Below are 19,168 nucleotides of genomic sequence, written 5' to 3'. Positions count from 1 at the left end.
ATTAGTGATACTGACAACGTAACTATGTTCTATCACCTACATAATAATATTATACACATTTCTAGTCATGCACTTCTGATTATTATATACATATCAAAATTCTTACTGAACCTTGATAGGAAGGAGCGGACTCTTGCAATTCAGTTTTTACTAATTCAGGATTCCGTGCTCACTTTAAACCAAAGAAAAAGAAGAAGTACTTCTCTAACGAGAAGCTTAAAACATTTTAAGGGCCACTTGCAGAAACATACTAAATCTAGATTTAGTGTCAAATCTCGATTAAAGAAACGTTAGTCCATATAAAATTTTACACTAAATCTAGATTTCATATGTTGGTGCAAGTGGCCCTAAGAATATTTTGTCTAGTCTAGTCACTTTAAATACTTACTTGGGGTCGATCAATGATAAAAGTCAACCCAGTATAGTTTTGTTCATTAATGAACACGCTCAACCTTTCCGGCTCCCGCTATTTTTTCGTAGAAAATACTTTGAGGATAGGGAACTAATGTTTCGGTTTCTGTACTATGTTTCGTCTCGCAAATAGTTTGGGATATTCTTGGAAAAGTCACGCTCTACACTTATACACATACACTCACGAGCAATAAAAAAGTTCCCTTGACATTCATTGAAATTCAATGGTGTTCAATTTCAGTAGTTACGAGTACTTAGCTGTACCGGAAATAAGTTACGTGTAGATAGATAGAATATACTTTATTTGTACACAAGAACAGATTTTATAAAGCTTACTGGAATATAGGTGTGTGTGTGTTATGTGTTTATTTATGCATTACAGATCATGTTGTAAAGTTAGTACCATACAAGATCATTTCTGCTTCACCGCTATTGCAAAACGCCCTTTAGTTTTCTAAATTTCATTTATTTATGCAATTAAAGATTTCCCACTTTAATTAATTATCGGCTATAGATCTATTATGTTTATTCGTCTTGAAGTAGCACAATTACCTTGCTATACGATGCGTAAGAAACTTTACTAAGTAGGTACTATTTAAGTTTCCATAATATAATAACAGTGATCGGAGGCGATAGGGATTTAAATTAGACAATTTGCCCCCAGATGGGACCCGTTGCCCTTAGTTTTAGCGATGTCGGATATTGCGGTCAGCTCTTACATCGGTCCCTATGTAACTATATGTATACTATTCCATTATTATCAACCGCGTTGTAAATTGAAATACGACTTTGCGACGATGCTTTTTAAACAGCATAAACAACGACTTTCAAGGCATGAGTGTTTTGCCTTAACTATTCTCCCTCGTGTGAATGCGGTTTATGGTCCTAGTTATACTTTATATTATAATAGTATATTACTCAGCCAACAATAATTTTGATTCCATGAAAATAATATCTTATCTTTTCACAGTTTTCACGCAACGGACACAAAGGGTTTTTTTTCTTTTCAAGTAAAAGGCAGAAAGATTTACAAGAAATCTGCCTTTAATAATGATAGCTTAATTAAAATTGCCAGAAATTCAGGACCAATTATGTTTCATAAGTATTCGGTATTCAAATTGCTGAAATATAAAAAATAGTAATAATTAAACGTAGTTTTTGCTCGTTGGAAAAAAGGTATAAGTACCAACTTACTTTAGTAATAAGTACTTGCTTGCCTACTGCAAGGTAATTAATAAATAAAATTGCGAAATAATATTGATAACGATTGTGTAACAGTAATTATACAGCGATTTATTTCTGTGGGACATTCCTATTTCTTCTTCTTCTTTAATCCCGTTACTCCTCCGAGGAGTCTGGGGCTGACACCAGGCGCTTCCATGCTTCTCTGTCGTGTGCCAGCAAGTTGAGCTCCGGCCACGACTTCCCTTTCTCTTGGGCCTCGCTGTATATGGACCGCTTCCAAGTATGTGCTGGTCGACCGGGTCGCCTTGAACCGCCCTGGGGTTTCCATTGTAGGGCCACTTTTGGGATATGGTCATCAGGTCTTCGCAGTGTGTGGCCCAGCCATCGCCATTTCCGCTCTTGGATGTCTATGTCTATAGGCTTTTGGTTTGTAACCTTCCATAGCTCGACATTGGTGATGGTGTTCGGCCAGTGTCTACGTATGATGGTTCGTAGACAGTTGTTGACGAAGACCTGGAGTTTGTGTGATATGCCCTTAGTGACCTTCCACGTCTCGCATCCGTATAGGAGGACAGTCTTCACATTTGTGTTGAAGATGCGGATTTTCGTGGTACGAGATATTCACATTCAGAATACAGACATTCCTATTTCATTGTGTGTAATCGAAATCGCGAAAAACTATTTTTAAATTTTTAATGAATGAATATGAATGAACGATATACGTCGTAAAATATTGTTTTTGGGAGCCATTATTAGCTACATTTATTCGTTTTATCAAGAATTGAATGTCCGGGAGAAATATATGAGTATATTATCATGAGATGATAAAAAATAAACATGAGTAAACTAGTGGGTGTGTGTTGTTGTCGTCCTAAGGTACCCCAGTGGTACAGAGGGCCTTCACGAGAGTGCGCCACGCCGTCCTGTCCTCAGCAACCGCTCTGGCCTCCGTCCAGCTTAGGCCTTGCGCTCCTTGCGCCGTCCACTGTGCGCCGCCATGTGTGCACAGGGCGACCGCGTCTCCGATGGCCTCCTAGCGGTTTCCACTAGAGAGCGATGCTTGCCATGTTATCGGCTCCCCTTCTTATAGTGTGACCGATCCATTTCCATTTTCGCAATGCGATTTCTTGCTCTATGGGCGACTGTTTGCACACTTTCCACAGGTCAGCGTTGCGGGTTGTGTTCGGCCAGAAGATGCGGAGGATCGACCTCAGGGATTTGTTGACGAACACTTGTATTTGGTTCATCAATCCCTTAGTCACTCTCCACGTTTCACAACCGAACAGCAGGACCGACTTCACCACGGAGTTGAAGAGGGAGATTTTCACGCGACGCTTGAGTACGTTGGAGTCCCACACCGATCTTAATTGTGCAAAGCCAGCCTTCGCCTTATTTATTCTAGCTGCGACATCTTCGTGTGCCCCACCCTGGCTTGTGATCGTGCTGCCAAGGTACACAAAGCGAGGAACAGACTGCAGGTTATCCAGTACAAGTGGATCGGTCTCGGTCGAGTTTACGCGCATGTCCGCAGTTTTTTGTCGGTTGATTCGCAAGCCCATCTGGCCAGCAGCAGTTTGTAATTTCTCTACCTTTCCTTCCAACTGGGCTAGTGTTGGCGATATCAACACTATGTCATCCGCGTAATCGAGGTCCTCCAGAACACTTGCTTCCCAACTAAACTAGTGGGTACCTAATACATATTAAAAAATAAAAGGTATGGCCACAGCTCTATTTCGTGGGTTATTTAATAAACATTCATTAAATATTCTGCCGCGTTAGATTCCACAACACATTTAGAAATTCGAATTATAGGTAGATACCTATTGATCCACTCAAAATTTTAGCCTAACCCTGTAAATAGATACAATAAAATTTAAATTCAAATTCAAATGGTTTAATCGACGTAAAATTTTACAATTATTTGTCGATAGTCATCTACCACCATTTCACAAAGGCCCCGTCATTGAGAAGGAAAGAAATGGCGAAAGAAACTCCTCGAGCATCTTTTCAACTTTTTCCTTATAATCTATTACAATTTTTACTTATATCTAGTACCTACAATTTTACTTAAGTACCTATATCCATTTCATTTTTTCAATAGCCTTAGCTGAGGTGGACAAGACCACGCGTTTTTGTCGTTTAAATAATCATTTATACTATAGTAAGCTTTACTACATAATGTAGCTTTAACATAATTCTTAAATTTTTGCTCAGTAAGGTTTATTGCTTCATTTGATAATTTATTATAAAAACGTATACAGTTCCCCATGAATGATGTGTTTGTTTTCGAAAGTCTGAGTGTGGGCAACTTATTTTTGTTTCTGGTCTCAATACCGTGAGTGGCTCCTACTTTACTAAATGAATTTAAGTTTTTACGAACATACATAATATTTTCATAGATATATTGGCATGGAACAGTTAGTATACCTATTTCCTTAAACGTATCTCTTAATAAAATTCTAGACCCTAATACATATATGGCTCGAATTGCTCGTTTTTGCAGAACAAAGATTTGATTAATGTCAGCCGCTCGTCCCCACAATAGAATTCCGTAAGACATAACACTATGAAAATAACTAAAATACACAAGCCTGGCTGTATCTACATCTGTTAACTGTCTAATGGTTCTAACCGCATAAGCTGCAGAACTCAATCTACCGGCTATCCTCTCAATATGGGGTCCCCATTGCAACTTTGAGTCAATTGTAATACCCAGGAATACCGTTTCATTTACTAACTCTAGCTTATCGTTATTCAATGTCAAATATGTCTCTACTTTTCTTACATTAGGCAAAGTGAATTTAATACATTTTGTTTTCTTGGAGTTAAGAGCTAAATTATTTACAGTGAACCAATTAGCAACTATGGAAATAAATGCAAGAATAAAATCAGCACTCAAATAACAAACAAAACAAGACGTCGCGAAATAACTCAACACCAAAAGGAACTTTTCGCTTTAATCTATTAATGAGCGAGTCGATATAAGGATCAGCAGATAATCAGGACAGTGTACAGGACTGTGGAGAAGAGCTATTAAGAGCCATCCACGGCCATCCACGGCCATTCACATAAGTGCACTCTGAGTCCGGACGTCTTGCTTGTGCCCTTAACGACTCTTGACTCAGGCGCTTGGATTTTTACGCACTAGTGACTCTCTGTATGGACTTCTCGAGTGTAGGTACTCTACGGGTAGCCAATGTGTGGGTTGCGACGAAAGCCGGTGGCCAAGTTGGGAGTTGGTTTTAAGTTTTAACGATTATAATTTGGGTTTCAAACATAGACATACATAAATATAGGTAAATATTACATCAATGAATGATACATACAGGAAAACTTTAAATATGGGAAAGGGGTAGTCCTAAATAAACTATAAATACAATTCTAAAAGGGATAGGGATAGTTATAAAGTCGCCAAAAATAAAAAAAATAAATATTTCACAATAATATAAGTACAACAAATATTAAAAATAGAAACTAGTAGATTTTAAATCAATTTATTCAATAAATGCACGTATAGGTCTTATGCAGGTTGTTGCAATACCTTTTGCAGCCATACGTGTATTTACTAAGCAGTTACTTAGTTTATTAATAATAAGGCTAAGATATTTTTTTATCTCTGCACAATACAAACTAAAGATTAGAACAAACATTTTACTTCACTGCTGAATCAAGTTACGAAAGTTTCATCTTTTGTCGCACCAAGATTATCTCCGCTCAACTCATTCAGTGGAAACAAGACACAGATGCAAATAATAAAGCCACTGTTATACCTTACAAACTTTGCCAATTTACTCAAACCAAAATAGCTTTTACTTCGTCGCCATACGGGTCCGTAGGGTTGGCATGTTTCCATAGACATGGCCCCACGACACTGCTGGCTTGGTGCCCACTCCTTGCTTGAGTCGCAACCTGCAACGAGTTTCTAATCATCTTAATATTGTGGTGTCAGCATGAATGAAACGTAAAACGTTTGCAGCCAACTTTCTTGCAACGTTGGAGGTGACGCTTTTATTCTCATCGCTTCTTTATTCAGCTATTTGTTACTGTTGCATTGTGCGCTGTGTCGTGAAATGTGTTAACGGAGTGAAACTTCTTAGCTTCTCTTTGTGTCGTCCTGTAAAAGATTGCAGGATACAATCATGACAGTATACAAAACAAAATAAGGGTCAAAATGTCTAGGAAGAACAGTTTAACGACCTAGAAAAGCTGATGGTTATAAACAAATAATAGTAACTAAAACACATTGTCGAAAATTCTGTTTCATTTGTGTTACCAAGTAGGCAGTTGAGAAAAAATTGCATAGGTACCTATATTATAAGGTTTGATATGATAGAATGACAAAACATGTCATATCGTTGCACAAAGAACGGAGGCCGGTTTTTTTTACATAATAACAAAAAAACTCTTAACTTCGTAAAGCAACAACATACCAGGCGATCATAAACTCGCAACTGTAATTTGTACAGTTGACAAAAAAACTGGGCAATAGAACGCGAGTCTTTGCCGCTTGTCTTGGAAGTCGTTTATCACGTGCATCTGTCGTGGAGCAACTTCGTCTTAGCTTCTAAATGATATAACCATTTTCTCTGCCGCCTCCGCTGTTTTGGGACATTTCTGAAGAGGAAATTGTTTCACTGTGCGGTGTTTTTAATTGTAAATCAACTTTCTTCCTTTTATAAGCCTTTTTTGTGTATTTACCTGATCTATTTCTTCGAAAGTTAATATGAAGTTGTTTTCTCTAATACCGGGAAACAAATAACCACTTGTTTTACGAGTTTATTTTTAGACAAATAGGTGCAACGTATCCACCTCTCTGTCCGTGAATCGTACCCATCAGTAGTAGTCAGTGGAATAACCATTCATTTGATTGCTGTTTCGACCAACTTTTTATTAAAAATATTAAAATAGCAATTGGGAACGTTTACAGCGAAATAACTACATAATTAGTTACTATTCACAAGTAGAGACTAAATTCGAAAATCACAACACAAACCTCAGCAGTGTAAATGTATGCAGGGAACAATTTAGCATAAACACAACGGACGCTTAGTGACTCGGTCCTAACAACCTCCCCCACTGAGGCACGGAGCTTAGATTAACAATATACGAACAAGATGCTGTGTTACTTACCAAATCAGAGATAAAAACTGTCCGCATTTAGCTTATTACTGTCAAACTGTTTTAAATTCAAAACAATGAGAACCATTTGCCAATGAATAAAGTCACAAATCTTCTAACCGAACTAATTCAAAATAAGAATGCAGTGGCAAAAGTGGGGTGTTATTTGTCGAGACGTTTCTATTGCACTGACACTCCATCTTGTTTCTATATTTTTAATCTAAGCACCGAAGCCACAGCAAAATCTTAAAAACAAGCTCCTGCTCCTTCATGCATAAGTAAGCCAGTTCACTCCGTCCAAGAGTAACTATGACTAGAGATTTACCTCTCGCTTTATTAGAAGAAGGTATCTCAGCGAAGTAAAGATTAAGGCGCAGTCATACTGCCTCTTGATTAGGCAACAACAGAATATAGGTAAAACTTTTCTTTTATCCAATGATATGTGCTTTATACCCACTTCTTTGCTTTTATAAGTTTTTTATTGGTATTTTTACGTGTCTCTGTAGGGACATAGCTCAGGATAACTTTCAGAGAATATGCTATTATATTCCGATAATAACGTTTTTTAAATAATTTCATACTTTTTAAAGCGCCATATTGTAGCAGTCGCGTTTCCGTGTTAGAACATACGTATGCAAACAACTTACTCTCGCAAGCGAGTCACCCGCTTTTCACTGTAATTTTTCTACTCATATGATAAGTCGCGAGCCGTATGGTCATTTTTGAATGGCTACAGTGAACTTAGGTTACACATATAGAATCTAGAAGTGCAGGTTTCCTCACGTTGTTTTCCTTCTCCGTTTCGTACCATTTGAACCTTTATTTTATTTAAGTTCAGTGTGCCTCTACCTTAAGAAGGATAAATCTTAACCTAAATTAAAGTGGGGTAGATAGACGGTTCTACTGTAACAAAGTGTTTGTTCTTGTGAAACCTTCGTGTGTATTTTTATAACGGAGCTGTACCTACTTAAATGTAATTGTAAAAAAGCTAATTCCGTTTTTTGTCTTGAACATTTTCATGATAAAGGTCCCAATTAATACATACTTTATATTTTAAGATGCAATCATAACAGTAGGTAGTATAATATTGTTTGATATTAAAGTTCAAGTCGTACAAAATGAAAATGTTCCATACTTATTCATGTAGATATTAAGGTATAAAGTCATCAATACTAGCTCTATCGCTCTGTCTTAATATCGTACCATGAATTCATGAAAAAAACATAATAGATTTGTATAGAAATCATTATGTCTATAAATTTGTCCTCTTCTATTACCATCTTATCTTTAAACAAAGTACTGAATGTCAACATCGCAGTTAGAAAACATTATACTGAAAGATCAAACGAGAGAACAAAGTTAATATACTTGTATGTACTTATATACCTGGGAGTAAATATTGCGGAATTATTTCCCTTCTTTGTTCTTAGCTTCAGTAAAATTCGTTTATTAGAGTTTCATTTTATATTAAAATAGCTTCAAGCAATATAACCTAAATTATATTTTACTGTTTATTTTGATATAGGTACCTCCCTACATTTATTTGGATCGCTAAACATCAGGCCATAGGTCTTCTGACCTACGTGTATTTAGACTAGGTTTTAATCATTTATATTTTTCAGCCTGACATTGCAATGTGGAATCTAGAAAAACATGTATTCAGTTAGATTTTGTAAATCGATAATAGTTTAGGTACTTTTCCTTTCAGCAAAATCTTTCCGTCAACAGTTTCATGATAGAAACCACTAGAGGAAGCAATTTGTATAACTTACAAAAATAGTTTATAACTATGAAAATTTATGAAGATAAGTAAGTGTGATTATGTATTGAATGTTAAAACGTTCGCGTTTTAGAAAAACATTACCCTCCTCCTTCGGCAGTCGGGTAAAAACAGTCTTACTTACCTGCAAATTCCTAGATATATAATATATAAGTATATAATATATAATTGAATACCAGGAAACGAAAAGCCAAAGAAATTCCATTGCAGTATGTGTAGAATTGCAGCTTCGTTTTCAATCTAGGGAAAATGATTCCATGTTCCATATTCATGTAATATGCATAATCGTATCATACGAGCGCTTACGTATTCTAAGGTAAGATTACCTATGGAGAGAGGGAGCTTCTACCTCGAAATGACGCTTCGAAATACAACTTGCTCGGGATTGAATAGATGCATATTTTTTATATTTATTTTGTGATGTACTGAGAGGTTCTATTTATTGTGTAATGAGTATAAGCTTAACTTACGTTAACATCAAACCATGTTAAATTATTTAATTATTAATTAGAGAAATTTTATTTTCAAATTATTTAAAGATTTTGAGTTTCCTAAAGTACCTACTAAGTTACTAGGTTATTGTCATAATCTCCACGCTTGGCAGGCGGAAAACTTCAAATACTTATCCAAGATCTTCAAAATATCGGTCAATTAGAAAGTCAATGGCAGGTGGAACTTTTTCATTGCTCGCGAGGGTAAAAAAAGCATTGAAATGTTTCCACAAATCACTGCGTGGCCTCAAACAAATGGACGGCGGCGCGCACGTCACGCGTAAATACAAATCTAAATTCACAAAATATCTGTGACGGGTCCCAGGAGGGCTACTCTACACTAACAAAAAACAAACGAACGAGAGATATCTTGTAATTGGCACGTTTAATACAACGAGTTGTGGCTTCGTTTTTATATAGAGTGACCCCAAGACTCGCTCATTTAGATAATTATTATGCTTTTGCTCTGTAGGTATTTGCCGTTTTAGTTGATACAAACGAGATTAGATTCTAGTCATCGACATAAGTCTAAATTATTCAAAGCTAATTTCAACAAATCAAAAACAACTTCATTTTTATAACTATTGAGCCCGGGTTTTTTTTACGCAAATATTATACCTATTTTTTTCAAGCAAGAACGATGTTTCCTAATAATGCAAATAATTATCCACTTCGTCTCTTGACGTCTGTAGAGGTATTTATAGATTGACAGATTTTGACCCGGACGCCTACGCAGCGCGTGTCAGGCTGATGCGTGCGAATAAATAAATTAGCGGGGAAAGTGGCCATCGCTAGGTGGACCCCAAACAAATAGAACAATTATAGACCCCTCCACCCTACTTGCGGGCAGTGTTTATTTATTATTGACAGAAAAAGGTTGCGACCGTTTTTGTGCCTCAGAAACGGGTTAAAATTCAAACCTAATGGAGGATCTATTCTGGAGCTAATGACGTTTCTGTTGAAATATTTAACTTTACCTGACTGCATCGAAGATCCCTGCGTAAGATTATTCTAACTAAACCACGACGTTCTTAAAAGGCTTACAAAAAGATGGCTGATTAAAATCTTATTTGCAATATTTATACCCATATTATTTCTTTACTTACTTTTTTATTTATTTCAATAAGGAACACCAGCAGTTAAAACAACACAGCTTGATCAAGTTTTAACAACGATTATTACGAATACTTTCTAAGCCGTACCGTATCACTGAATGTAGCAAAACAATCGTTTCCGATGTTCAGAATAGACAGTGGCAGTCTGTCCAACCGGGTCGGCTGTCGCCCAATTACCAAAGTCATATATTTTGTATGGGGACTAAAAACTGGAGCTCTGATCAAACCAGGCTTTGCGTTTGACGCTCGCTTGCCGCATAGGCATCTATTTTTGTGTTTTTATGCTTTATTTAGGGTCCATTTCCGAGGGTATGTTTCCTGTTTTTTTAGAGAGCGTATGCTTTATATTATGTGTTATTTAGTTTTAGTATATAATACTGTTTGAATTAGTCAGTAGCATCTATTTTATTAGTACTCTTTTTCTATTAGCCTGTACAAACCACGGAATTAGTCTCTTTAGCTCAAATTTCTCCATAGTTGGTTAGATCGTAACCAGGGAAAGGTTGATCAATTATACGTCATCACCATATTACATTTTTGACAGATGTGTCAAAAGTCAAGCAATAATACCTGGTTATGATCTAACCCACTATGGCAAAATTGACACTTAGTGCCAATTTCTCCATAGTCGGTTATCTAACCGACAGGGATTGATTTATAAATTAAACGTCCATACAAAATTCATGACAGATGTGTTAAAAGTCAACCACTACTCCCTGGTTATACTCTAACCCACTATGGCGAAATTGGCACTTAGACTACCGAATGACGTAGTGGTTAGTGATCCTGCTATATAATGCTATGGTGAAGGTCATGGGTTCGACCCCGACTGGGGAAGAAATTTTTTTAAAGACAGATTTTGGTACTCAGGTACAAATATAATATGTATCTATCTATGTATTTGTGTAGATATACCAGCTGTCCAATAAGCACCCATATTACCGGGTCTGCCTTAGTCTAGTTATGTTAACCTTGAAATCTACCTTCGCTTCACTACCTACTGTGGCCGCTACACGGCTTCCCTATCTACGTCGATATACTCGTTTAATATACACACACACAATATAATTTATGTCGAATCACCATATAGTGACGTTTATCTACGTCGATAACAAACCTGTGCAGCAACAGCTGATATAATTCCACCGAGCCTCTGTGTCACTGCCGTACAGTTGATAAAATCGCAACTTTGTACTTGTCCCGCTAGACGCCTCCCGCGACGGTTTATAAATGGCCTCCGATCGTGATTCGCTCCCAAATGCAAATGACTTCATTTACACGTACCGTGAGAGTGTACGCGTCACAACACTATTTGTCTGGTTAATACCATGTTGGTAATGTTCCTGGAGCGATTAGATAGCGATAGTGGAGTTGGTAGAAGATAATGTTCGTTGGCTGTATGTATGAATTCGTGTTACATCGGCGCTTTTGCGTTGAGTCGTGAGTAGAGTTTAGTTTTGCGAGCGGCAATGCATTATATTTATGGGATCATAGTTTTTATACCTTGATACAAGACTGGACTGGCTGACTCTTATATCATCTAAGCAAGTTAGTTACGGTACTTACGAACCTTTTTTTTTAATTTACTCTCCAGTCTCTCTTCAACTCAAATAAATTTGTATTTTCCGCTGGCTTAATAATGTTCTTCATCATTTAAAATTAAATTTAAAAAAAATTCTAAGTCTAATTTAGTCTGCAACACAGCGATATCATGTTTTTTAGTGATGAGTAAGTCAATGGTGATGACTGACCTCTGGTATTCTGTCACTAAATTTGTGCCTATATCTGTGACTGTATCCATGTTTTTATGGTACCTTTTTACTAGTTTTTACTAAACATTTTAATTAAACATGCAAAAAAAATGAAATGAATATAAACAGTCCAGGAAACCGCAAAAATGAGTTTATTACTGCCAATATAAAGGCACTTTTACAAGAAAACCTCAATATTTTCGGTCTCAATGTAAAACAAGCGGGCCCTCCCATTGTTCGGAAAATTTCTATTCAACGACCTTTTCTTTCATAAATTTTAAACGCGCTCCTTCAGTTTCCGAAATTGTGCTTTTATATGGTCAGATAAATAGGAAGAGGCGCAATTTTATGCTGTGGTAAATAAATTAACATTTTAATTGCGTTTGTCCTTAGATTTGCATCACAAAGCATGAGACTAAGAAGAGAGGAGGTTACTGGGGCTAAAGCTCGAACAGACTAAATAAAGGGGACTTTCTTGATCATTATAAAATTTATAATGTAACAGACTAAATAGGGGAACCCGGGGTAAGACGGGGTCGCTAAGGGAAAATAAAAAAAACAACAGGTATTTATAACCACAACGTTATCAATTATTTATGGCTCATTAGGAACTTAATGACGAACACTTTGGCACAGCTTTTGCCAAAAAAGTAATCATTACAATTGACTTATTTTAAGAAATGTAAAAAATGGGAAATAAACCATCTTGCCCCGTGTACGGGGTAAGATGGGGTAAGAATACTATGTGGGGCACAAAACATACAAAAAACACTTTTTCTGTGTTTTTATCGTAAACACCAGCACCTGCAGTGTGAGCCCAACGCCTGCACCTTTGACATCCGACCCAATTTTTCTTAGATTTAAAGTAGGACTGTTGGTATCCTCACAGCAGAGGTAGTCACAGTTATCTTCGTTGTTATTCTTTTCGTAGGCAGTATCTGCTTTGTGTTTTTAGCCAACTTCCCTGTAGTCCTTTTAGAGCCCTTATCCAATGTCAAATATCGGGTTGGAGAGAAAAAAAAATTCACCAAGCTTGATCCATACACCATCTTGCCCCTCCAAAATTACCCCGTCTTGCCCCACGTTATATTTTTAATAAAAATAATTCATTAAAAAAAAACTTTCAATGTTAAAGTGATTTTGCACACATCTAAACAAAGCGTACCAAACCTTAAAAAAAACATGCAATTACCAAAAATGCCACTGTTTTACTTACTGAGTTGTGATGTTGTTTTTACCGGTCAAAAATAACATGGACACTACGGAAAAACAAACAATTGAGCTATCACAAAAAACGCACGCTATCACACCTGCAGTCACTGGCGCACTAAAGTTCAATCATTTAAGCCTTTCTATTGGCTAATTACTCAGATTCCTAAGATGTATAGTTTTGCATATATGTGGGTGGCCCCGTCTTACCTCGCGACCCCGTCTTACCCCGGGTTCCCCTAAAGGGGATATTCTTGATCATAGCTAGAGGTGGAAACTTGTGCAACATAAGCTACCCTGTTATTGTTATCTACTAAATAAATTAGTTAAGTTTTCCTAATATAGTAAAATAAAATAAAAATAAAATAAAATTATAAAGTTTATAATATACCTGTTTTGTCAACTATGTGTCAAGTACAGTGGAATATTATCAGCAAACTTTCTGAAGGGTATTTTAGGTAACATACCTATCCATCAACTTAGCAATTTACAATTTACATTATAGGACCAAAAAATAAAATAATTAAATGACAAATTACCTACATACCTAATTTAGTTTGTAGGTATATACTTAATTATAATTCTAATAATAATGCTGAATTACTTAGTGCAGTTGTGCATTTTTGAAAAATGCTTCCACCCAAAGGATGTCTTGAAAAAAATCGCTTTTATGTATCTATGTGTTAGTATATGTATATGTCGCAGGCATCTGGTTTAATCTCCTGTTTGATTGAACCACTAGCAAGTTCATTGAATGGCGCTACTCAATTGTATGACTAGGCTGAACGTTGATTGTACAAGCGTCTCAAAACATGCAACTAGTTAGCAGACTTAAAATCAGTCAGGTGGTGAACAAAACAAATATGGCGTCTAACAGCTAACAGCTGACACAAAAAGCACCTATATTGTTAGTTTTTTGAAAATAAATTAGCTTTTAAGTCCGTTATTTGTGTTAAAATAGTTTGACAACATGGATTTACCTATTATTACGCCGCGGGCGGATAGTTTCAAAGAAAAAAATGTGGCGTAACTGGATAATTATGAACAAGAATATGAAGGTACGTTTATTGTCATTGTTTATTTAATTTGTGAGATAAAAGCTTATAACATAGTATTTTTGTTGACTCTTGTCTGGTCATGTTCACCCTAACCTAACCTATTCTTTTGGAATTTTTAAGTTGCATGATGTGCTCTTTAAGCTTACCTGAAATACAAAGTACATAGCGTACCTTAGTTCAGGTTTGATTATACTATTTTAAGTTCTTTAAAACATATTTAGAATAGTTATACCTTATATGATTTTGTGGAATTTTAATAAAATTATCTTATCTATCTATCTTATCTTATCTAACCAGACATTACAAAGTTGCTATACTATATCCCATTCAACGACTTCACTGAATGACGTTCAGTCAAGACGTCGAACGTTACAATCAACGACTTGACGAGTTGTCCTTTACTCATATAACTGAATAGCGCCATCCAATGAACGGGCTAGTGGTTCAATCAAACAGGAGATTAAACCAGATGCCTGCGACATATAAGCTTCGTAACTCCTGTTCTTGTGTGTGTAGTGTAGATAAAGGTGTAAATAAAGAATATTCTATATATCTATTTACCATTCAAAACGGATGTTTCATGGTGCATGTACGAGTATTTACCTCTAACTTACATATCCCATTATGTATCTATGTCTTTGTCTAATGTTTGTCTCTGAACCTGCACAAGAAGTTATGAGGCGGCGGCGGTGTCGGGAATCAGCTCCCGACACCGCCGAAAAATGCTCGCTGCTGCATACAAAACATTTTACTTTGAACTACATTGTCCGAATCATAACCAGGTGCAACTGAGAAAAGCTCTGACACCGAACTATGGACTATAAGATACTTCGGCAGACTTTTTATACGATTTTAGGTACCTACCTCATAACTTCTTGTGCAGGTTCAGAGACAAACATTAGACAAAGACATAGACTAACATTTGACACCGTGGCGAAAGGTTTAGCTCCAATTTCTACTTAGTCGGTTAGATCGTAACCAGGATAATGTTGATCAATCATAAGTCATCTCCATATTAAATTCTTGACAGACGTGTCAAAAGTCAACCACTAATACCTGGTTATGCTCTAACCGACTATGGAGAAATTGGCAGTTAGCCAATCAGACTAGCTCCCAGCTGCTAACTGAAGAGGGTGTACCAGGAACGTGCATTTGGTACGTTACGCGGGGTTGTGCCTTTTGTGCACTTTCTCAGCTGCCACTACACGGGTTCTTTATCGACGTAGATAAACGTCACTAAGTATATCACTATCCACCATAAGTACGACGCTGTAATTGGTGGAACGCGCATCAAACGACTTTATCGACGTGGATAACGTACCCGTGTAGCGGCCGCTGGGACAGACATTTATGTAATTTTGCACTCATATGAAAATAGGAGAAAATAAATAAAACAATGAATTATAAATTATTCTCATTATATTTTATGTACAGTTGTTTTGGCGTATTTTACATATTATATTAATATGTACCTAAAGTATACGCGGTATTAAAACCCTTACGTAATATGTTTTTTTCAATATTTACATAACATTCTTCCTAAAACTAAATAACGCTTATATTGTAACATAAATGCATGTCTTTGCGGTATTGAATGCAATCTTACCATAATGCTATCAAAGCAAAATAGTTCTTAACGAAAACATACTCAAGGTTTAATATTGCGGAAGAGAAGTATAAGCTTTAACATGAAAGAGGATTACGGTAGCTCGGGCAGGGATCATTCTATACATATTCGATTTTCAAATATTACTACAAGATTGTCTTCGAAAAGTGGTACTTTCAGCTCTAGGGAGCTGTAACCATTTCATAGCACGAAGTGGTCACGATTACGGGTAACAACCGAATTCCCAATTGAAAGCAAGAATTCGATCGTATCGCTGGATATTGGTTACATTCGGCACTCAGATATCGATTCCATTTTATCAAACCGTTATAGGTTTATCTGATCTTTTCGTTGAGATTTTTATGTTATTTATCCCAGTGCAACGCTATTTATGGACGTAATGAGTTATTTTCGGAAAATTAATGCTGTAAGTAGGTATCTTTGCGTAAAATTTAGTTTTATACAATCCAATAGACTTTTCATACGCATTACATACCCCACGCGACTGCGACTTAGCAAAGTTATAATTAATTATGCTACGAAGTGGCGTAGCGCTGCGGCGTAGCATCGTAGCATTTTCATGCTACGACGCGGCGTAGCATCGTAGCATTTTAGTGTAACGACGCGGGGTATTAGGTACTATAAATATTTTCTTTTCAAAAACGGAGCAGCCGTACCTTAAATTAAATATAAATGAAAAAGCGTTACAAATTCTAAAAACAACTACTATAAGTATTTAGTTAGCAGTTATTTTTTTTGTCACTTATACCGATTAGTGTTTATTTGAGTACAGTACAAAATTAACTTTATGTACATAACCTTTATATTAGTTGATATGCTTAAATAGTTGCTTTGAGTAAGCGTTTTTAATCAAAGTGCTAAATCGGTGCTTTAAACCCCAGTTGAATCCGAGTCCCAGTTGAGTTGCAAATGATGCAATTATACTATCTTCAGATTCAGCTAAATTGCTTCAGGCCAGTTTCAGTTTCCAAATGTAAAATGGGCTTTGACGTCTTATCGTATTTTTTTTCATAAATAAGTGAATTGTTGGTTAAAAAATTTGTTGGATAATTAGCCAAGTGGACAATATTACAACGGTTGTACTTAGTTTAAATAAAATAACCTATAGCCGAAACAATTGAAATACCACAATGTTATTGTGCGTAACTCACCATTTTAAAATACATTATTAGGACATTTTATATGTATTTACTTATTATAACATTATTTCTCTAATTCGTTAAAGTAGTTTATTTATTTACATATTTTATTTTTTAGTTTACATAACTTTTTACAAACGACTTGATTGTAGTATGTAGGTAGGTACATAATTTAAACTATACCTCGTTTCAGCTAAGTGATTCTTGTGACATTATGTAGACATTTTGAGTATTACCGTTTTAGAGATATTGGATAATGAATTTCTATAGATTTTGTCTATTGAATTATTGTAAAGGTATGAGCTGTATACAATAAAATGTAATTGAAACAGACTTTGGAAAATTGAGAATTGTTACAGGAGTCGACTGATAAGAGGTATAGTGTTGTAATAAAATTCTTAGAATTTAGTTTAAAACTTTGGCGTCACTTTATACTTAGATTAAAATTTAATTTATTCTTAGTGCATGTCTTATCTTAAAACAACTTTCAGTTTCAGTTTATTGTTAGATACTTACAAATACGTAAAGAACAAAAAAATACCTATAAAATGTTGTTTTTGATATGTTCTTAAATAATATTTAAATCATTATAAAGAAAATAATCAACACACTGACTTAGTAAATAAACAGTATTTGAATACCTTACACTCGTCAAACGATTAAACCCAGATTATAAACCAAACCAACCTTTAACCAAAAACTATACGACATAAAATTGACTTCACTTTGTACAAAGTAAAACACAAAACTTATCATCTTACACAGAGTTCTAAATTACCCCTATTTGTCGTGGGCGAGTCCATTAACCACTGTAAGTTATGTGCAATTAGTGACAGAATGTTGTTGAGATGTGGCAACACTGTGACAATTATGAGCGATGCGAGCGGCGAAGGCTGGCTGGCGTGCGAGCCTGTTGATTCAGCAGTCGGCAGCCAGTGGTTGTCCAGGACGGATTGCTCGATGACATTCTGCATTGTGTCTATGGAAAAAAGAAAAAAAAATGAACACGTTTAGTTAAAACTTATTGAATGCTGTTGCACAAGTGTAGTGAGACTAGGCCTTAGACTCTGCAAAACAAATCTGTCATTTTATTGCAAGTAAAAATCATCGGTGAACAACAAACGGTTACCGAAAATATAAAAAAATACACAAAAAAGATAATGCGAATACCGGAAAAGGCGGATTGACAGCGCTAATGCGAGTACGAGGGAGCGCGGCGCGAAAATAATAGAGAAAAAAACAAAAGACAGTGTGTTACCGACAGCTTAGCGTTGAAACCTGTTTAGAGTGACTATTGTTTCATCAAGTCCTAGCAATTCATTGTGTTTATTTTACCATCGGTATTTCGATGTAATTTTTTATGAAGTAGGCATGTAGTAGATTTTTTATATGTATAAGTAATAAACTTACCAAATGTAGTAATATCTGGAGTGAAGTACTTTTGTTCCGCTGGTACGACGAAAGCTGATGACAAAATAAAATAATAATTAAAAAAATTAAAAAACCGACTTCAAAAAACCACTAAAATGTAAGAAATAATTTAAGGTTTACACAAATTCTACTCGTATGAGACAGTACAAATATACCTAAGCAGGAACTGTTCTTTTTTGATGTTGGTGCGGTGACAAAGTAATCTGAAGAAATATGGCACCAACTTCAAAAAAGATTATATTATTTTATTTAATAGTTTTTAGTTTATTTGTAATAATTTTCAATCAAAAGTAAGGTGCAAATGATACCAAAATGTCCTACTAATCAATACGAATCATTCAAGCCTAAACACGAAGTAGTTGCTATATATATACCGTTGAGGAGTTCCCCTGACTGCCTTCCGTTTCCATCATCAGATCAGCTCAAGGTCACCATCATATTTTTTTGTTATAAGAACTATATTTACGTTCTTAATTTCATTAGAATCGGTTAATATGTGCCCAAAATTGAAATTCATACCCTGTTTTTACCCCTTTACCCACCCTTGGGGGTGAGATAAAATTCTGAAAAAAAATGGGACCACCTGGAAGCTCGACTCAATACAACAAAAAAATAATTTTCAAAATCGGTTCATAAACGGCGGAGTAATCGGTGAACATACATAAAAAAATATATATAAAAAAAAAAGATCCCGACGAATTGAGAACCTCCTCCTTTTTTTGAAGTCGGTTAACAAATGATTAAGATCCGTTGTTTTTACTATAAAGGGTTTGAAAAAAAAAGTACTATACAGGGTTTGAAAAAGGGTGTTTTAATATAGTAATAATGACCCCCCGTGTCACCCCGAACGCTG

The 19,168-nt window shown here is 35.8% G+C and overlaps 1 protein-coding gene across 1 annotated transcript in view; it reads right to left on the bottom strand.

Annotated features, from left to right (window-relative positions):
* Nucleotides 1–16,984: 16,984 nt before the first annotated feature.
* The window catches only part of LOC105387072 (lachesin), a 63,309-nt gene continuing 61,125 nt past the window's right edge, over nt 16,985–19,168 (bottom strand). The window contains exons 10-11 of the mRNA XM_048628614.1: nt 18,295–18,348; nt 16,985–17,863 (exon numbers count right to left, since the gene is read on the bottom strand). Coding sequence (XP_048484571.1) covers nt 17,637–17,863; nt 18,295–18,348 — 281 coding nt within the window. The 3' untranslated portion in view covers nt 16,985–17,636. The remainder of the gene's footprint in view (nt 17,864–18,294; nt 18,349–19,168) is intronic.

The sequence above is a fragment of the Plutella xylostella genome, chromosome 21, assembly GCF_932276165.1.
Source record: "Plutella xylostella chromosome 21, ilPluXylo3.1, whole genome shotgun sequence".
In the NCBI taxonomy this organism is placed as follows: Eukaryota; Metazoa; Arthropoda; class Insecta; order Lepidoptera; family Plutellidae; genus Plutella; species Plutella xylostella.
Note: the sequence above shows the minus strand (reverse complement) of the source record. Positions and strands in the feature narration are given on the sequence as shown.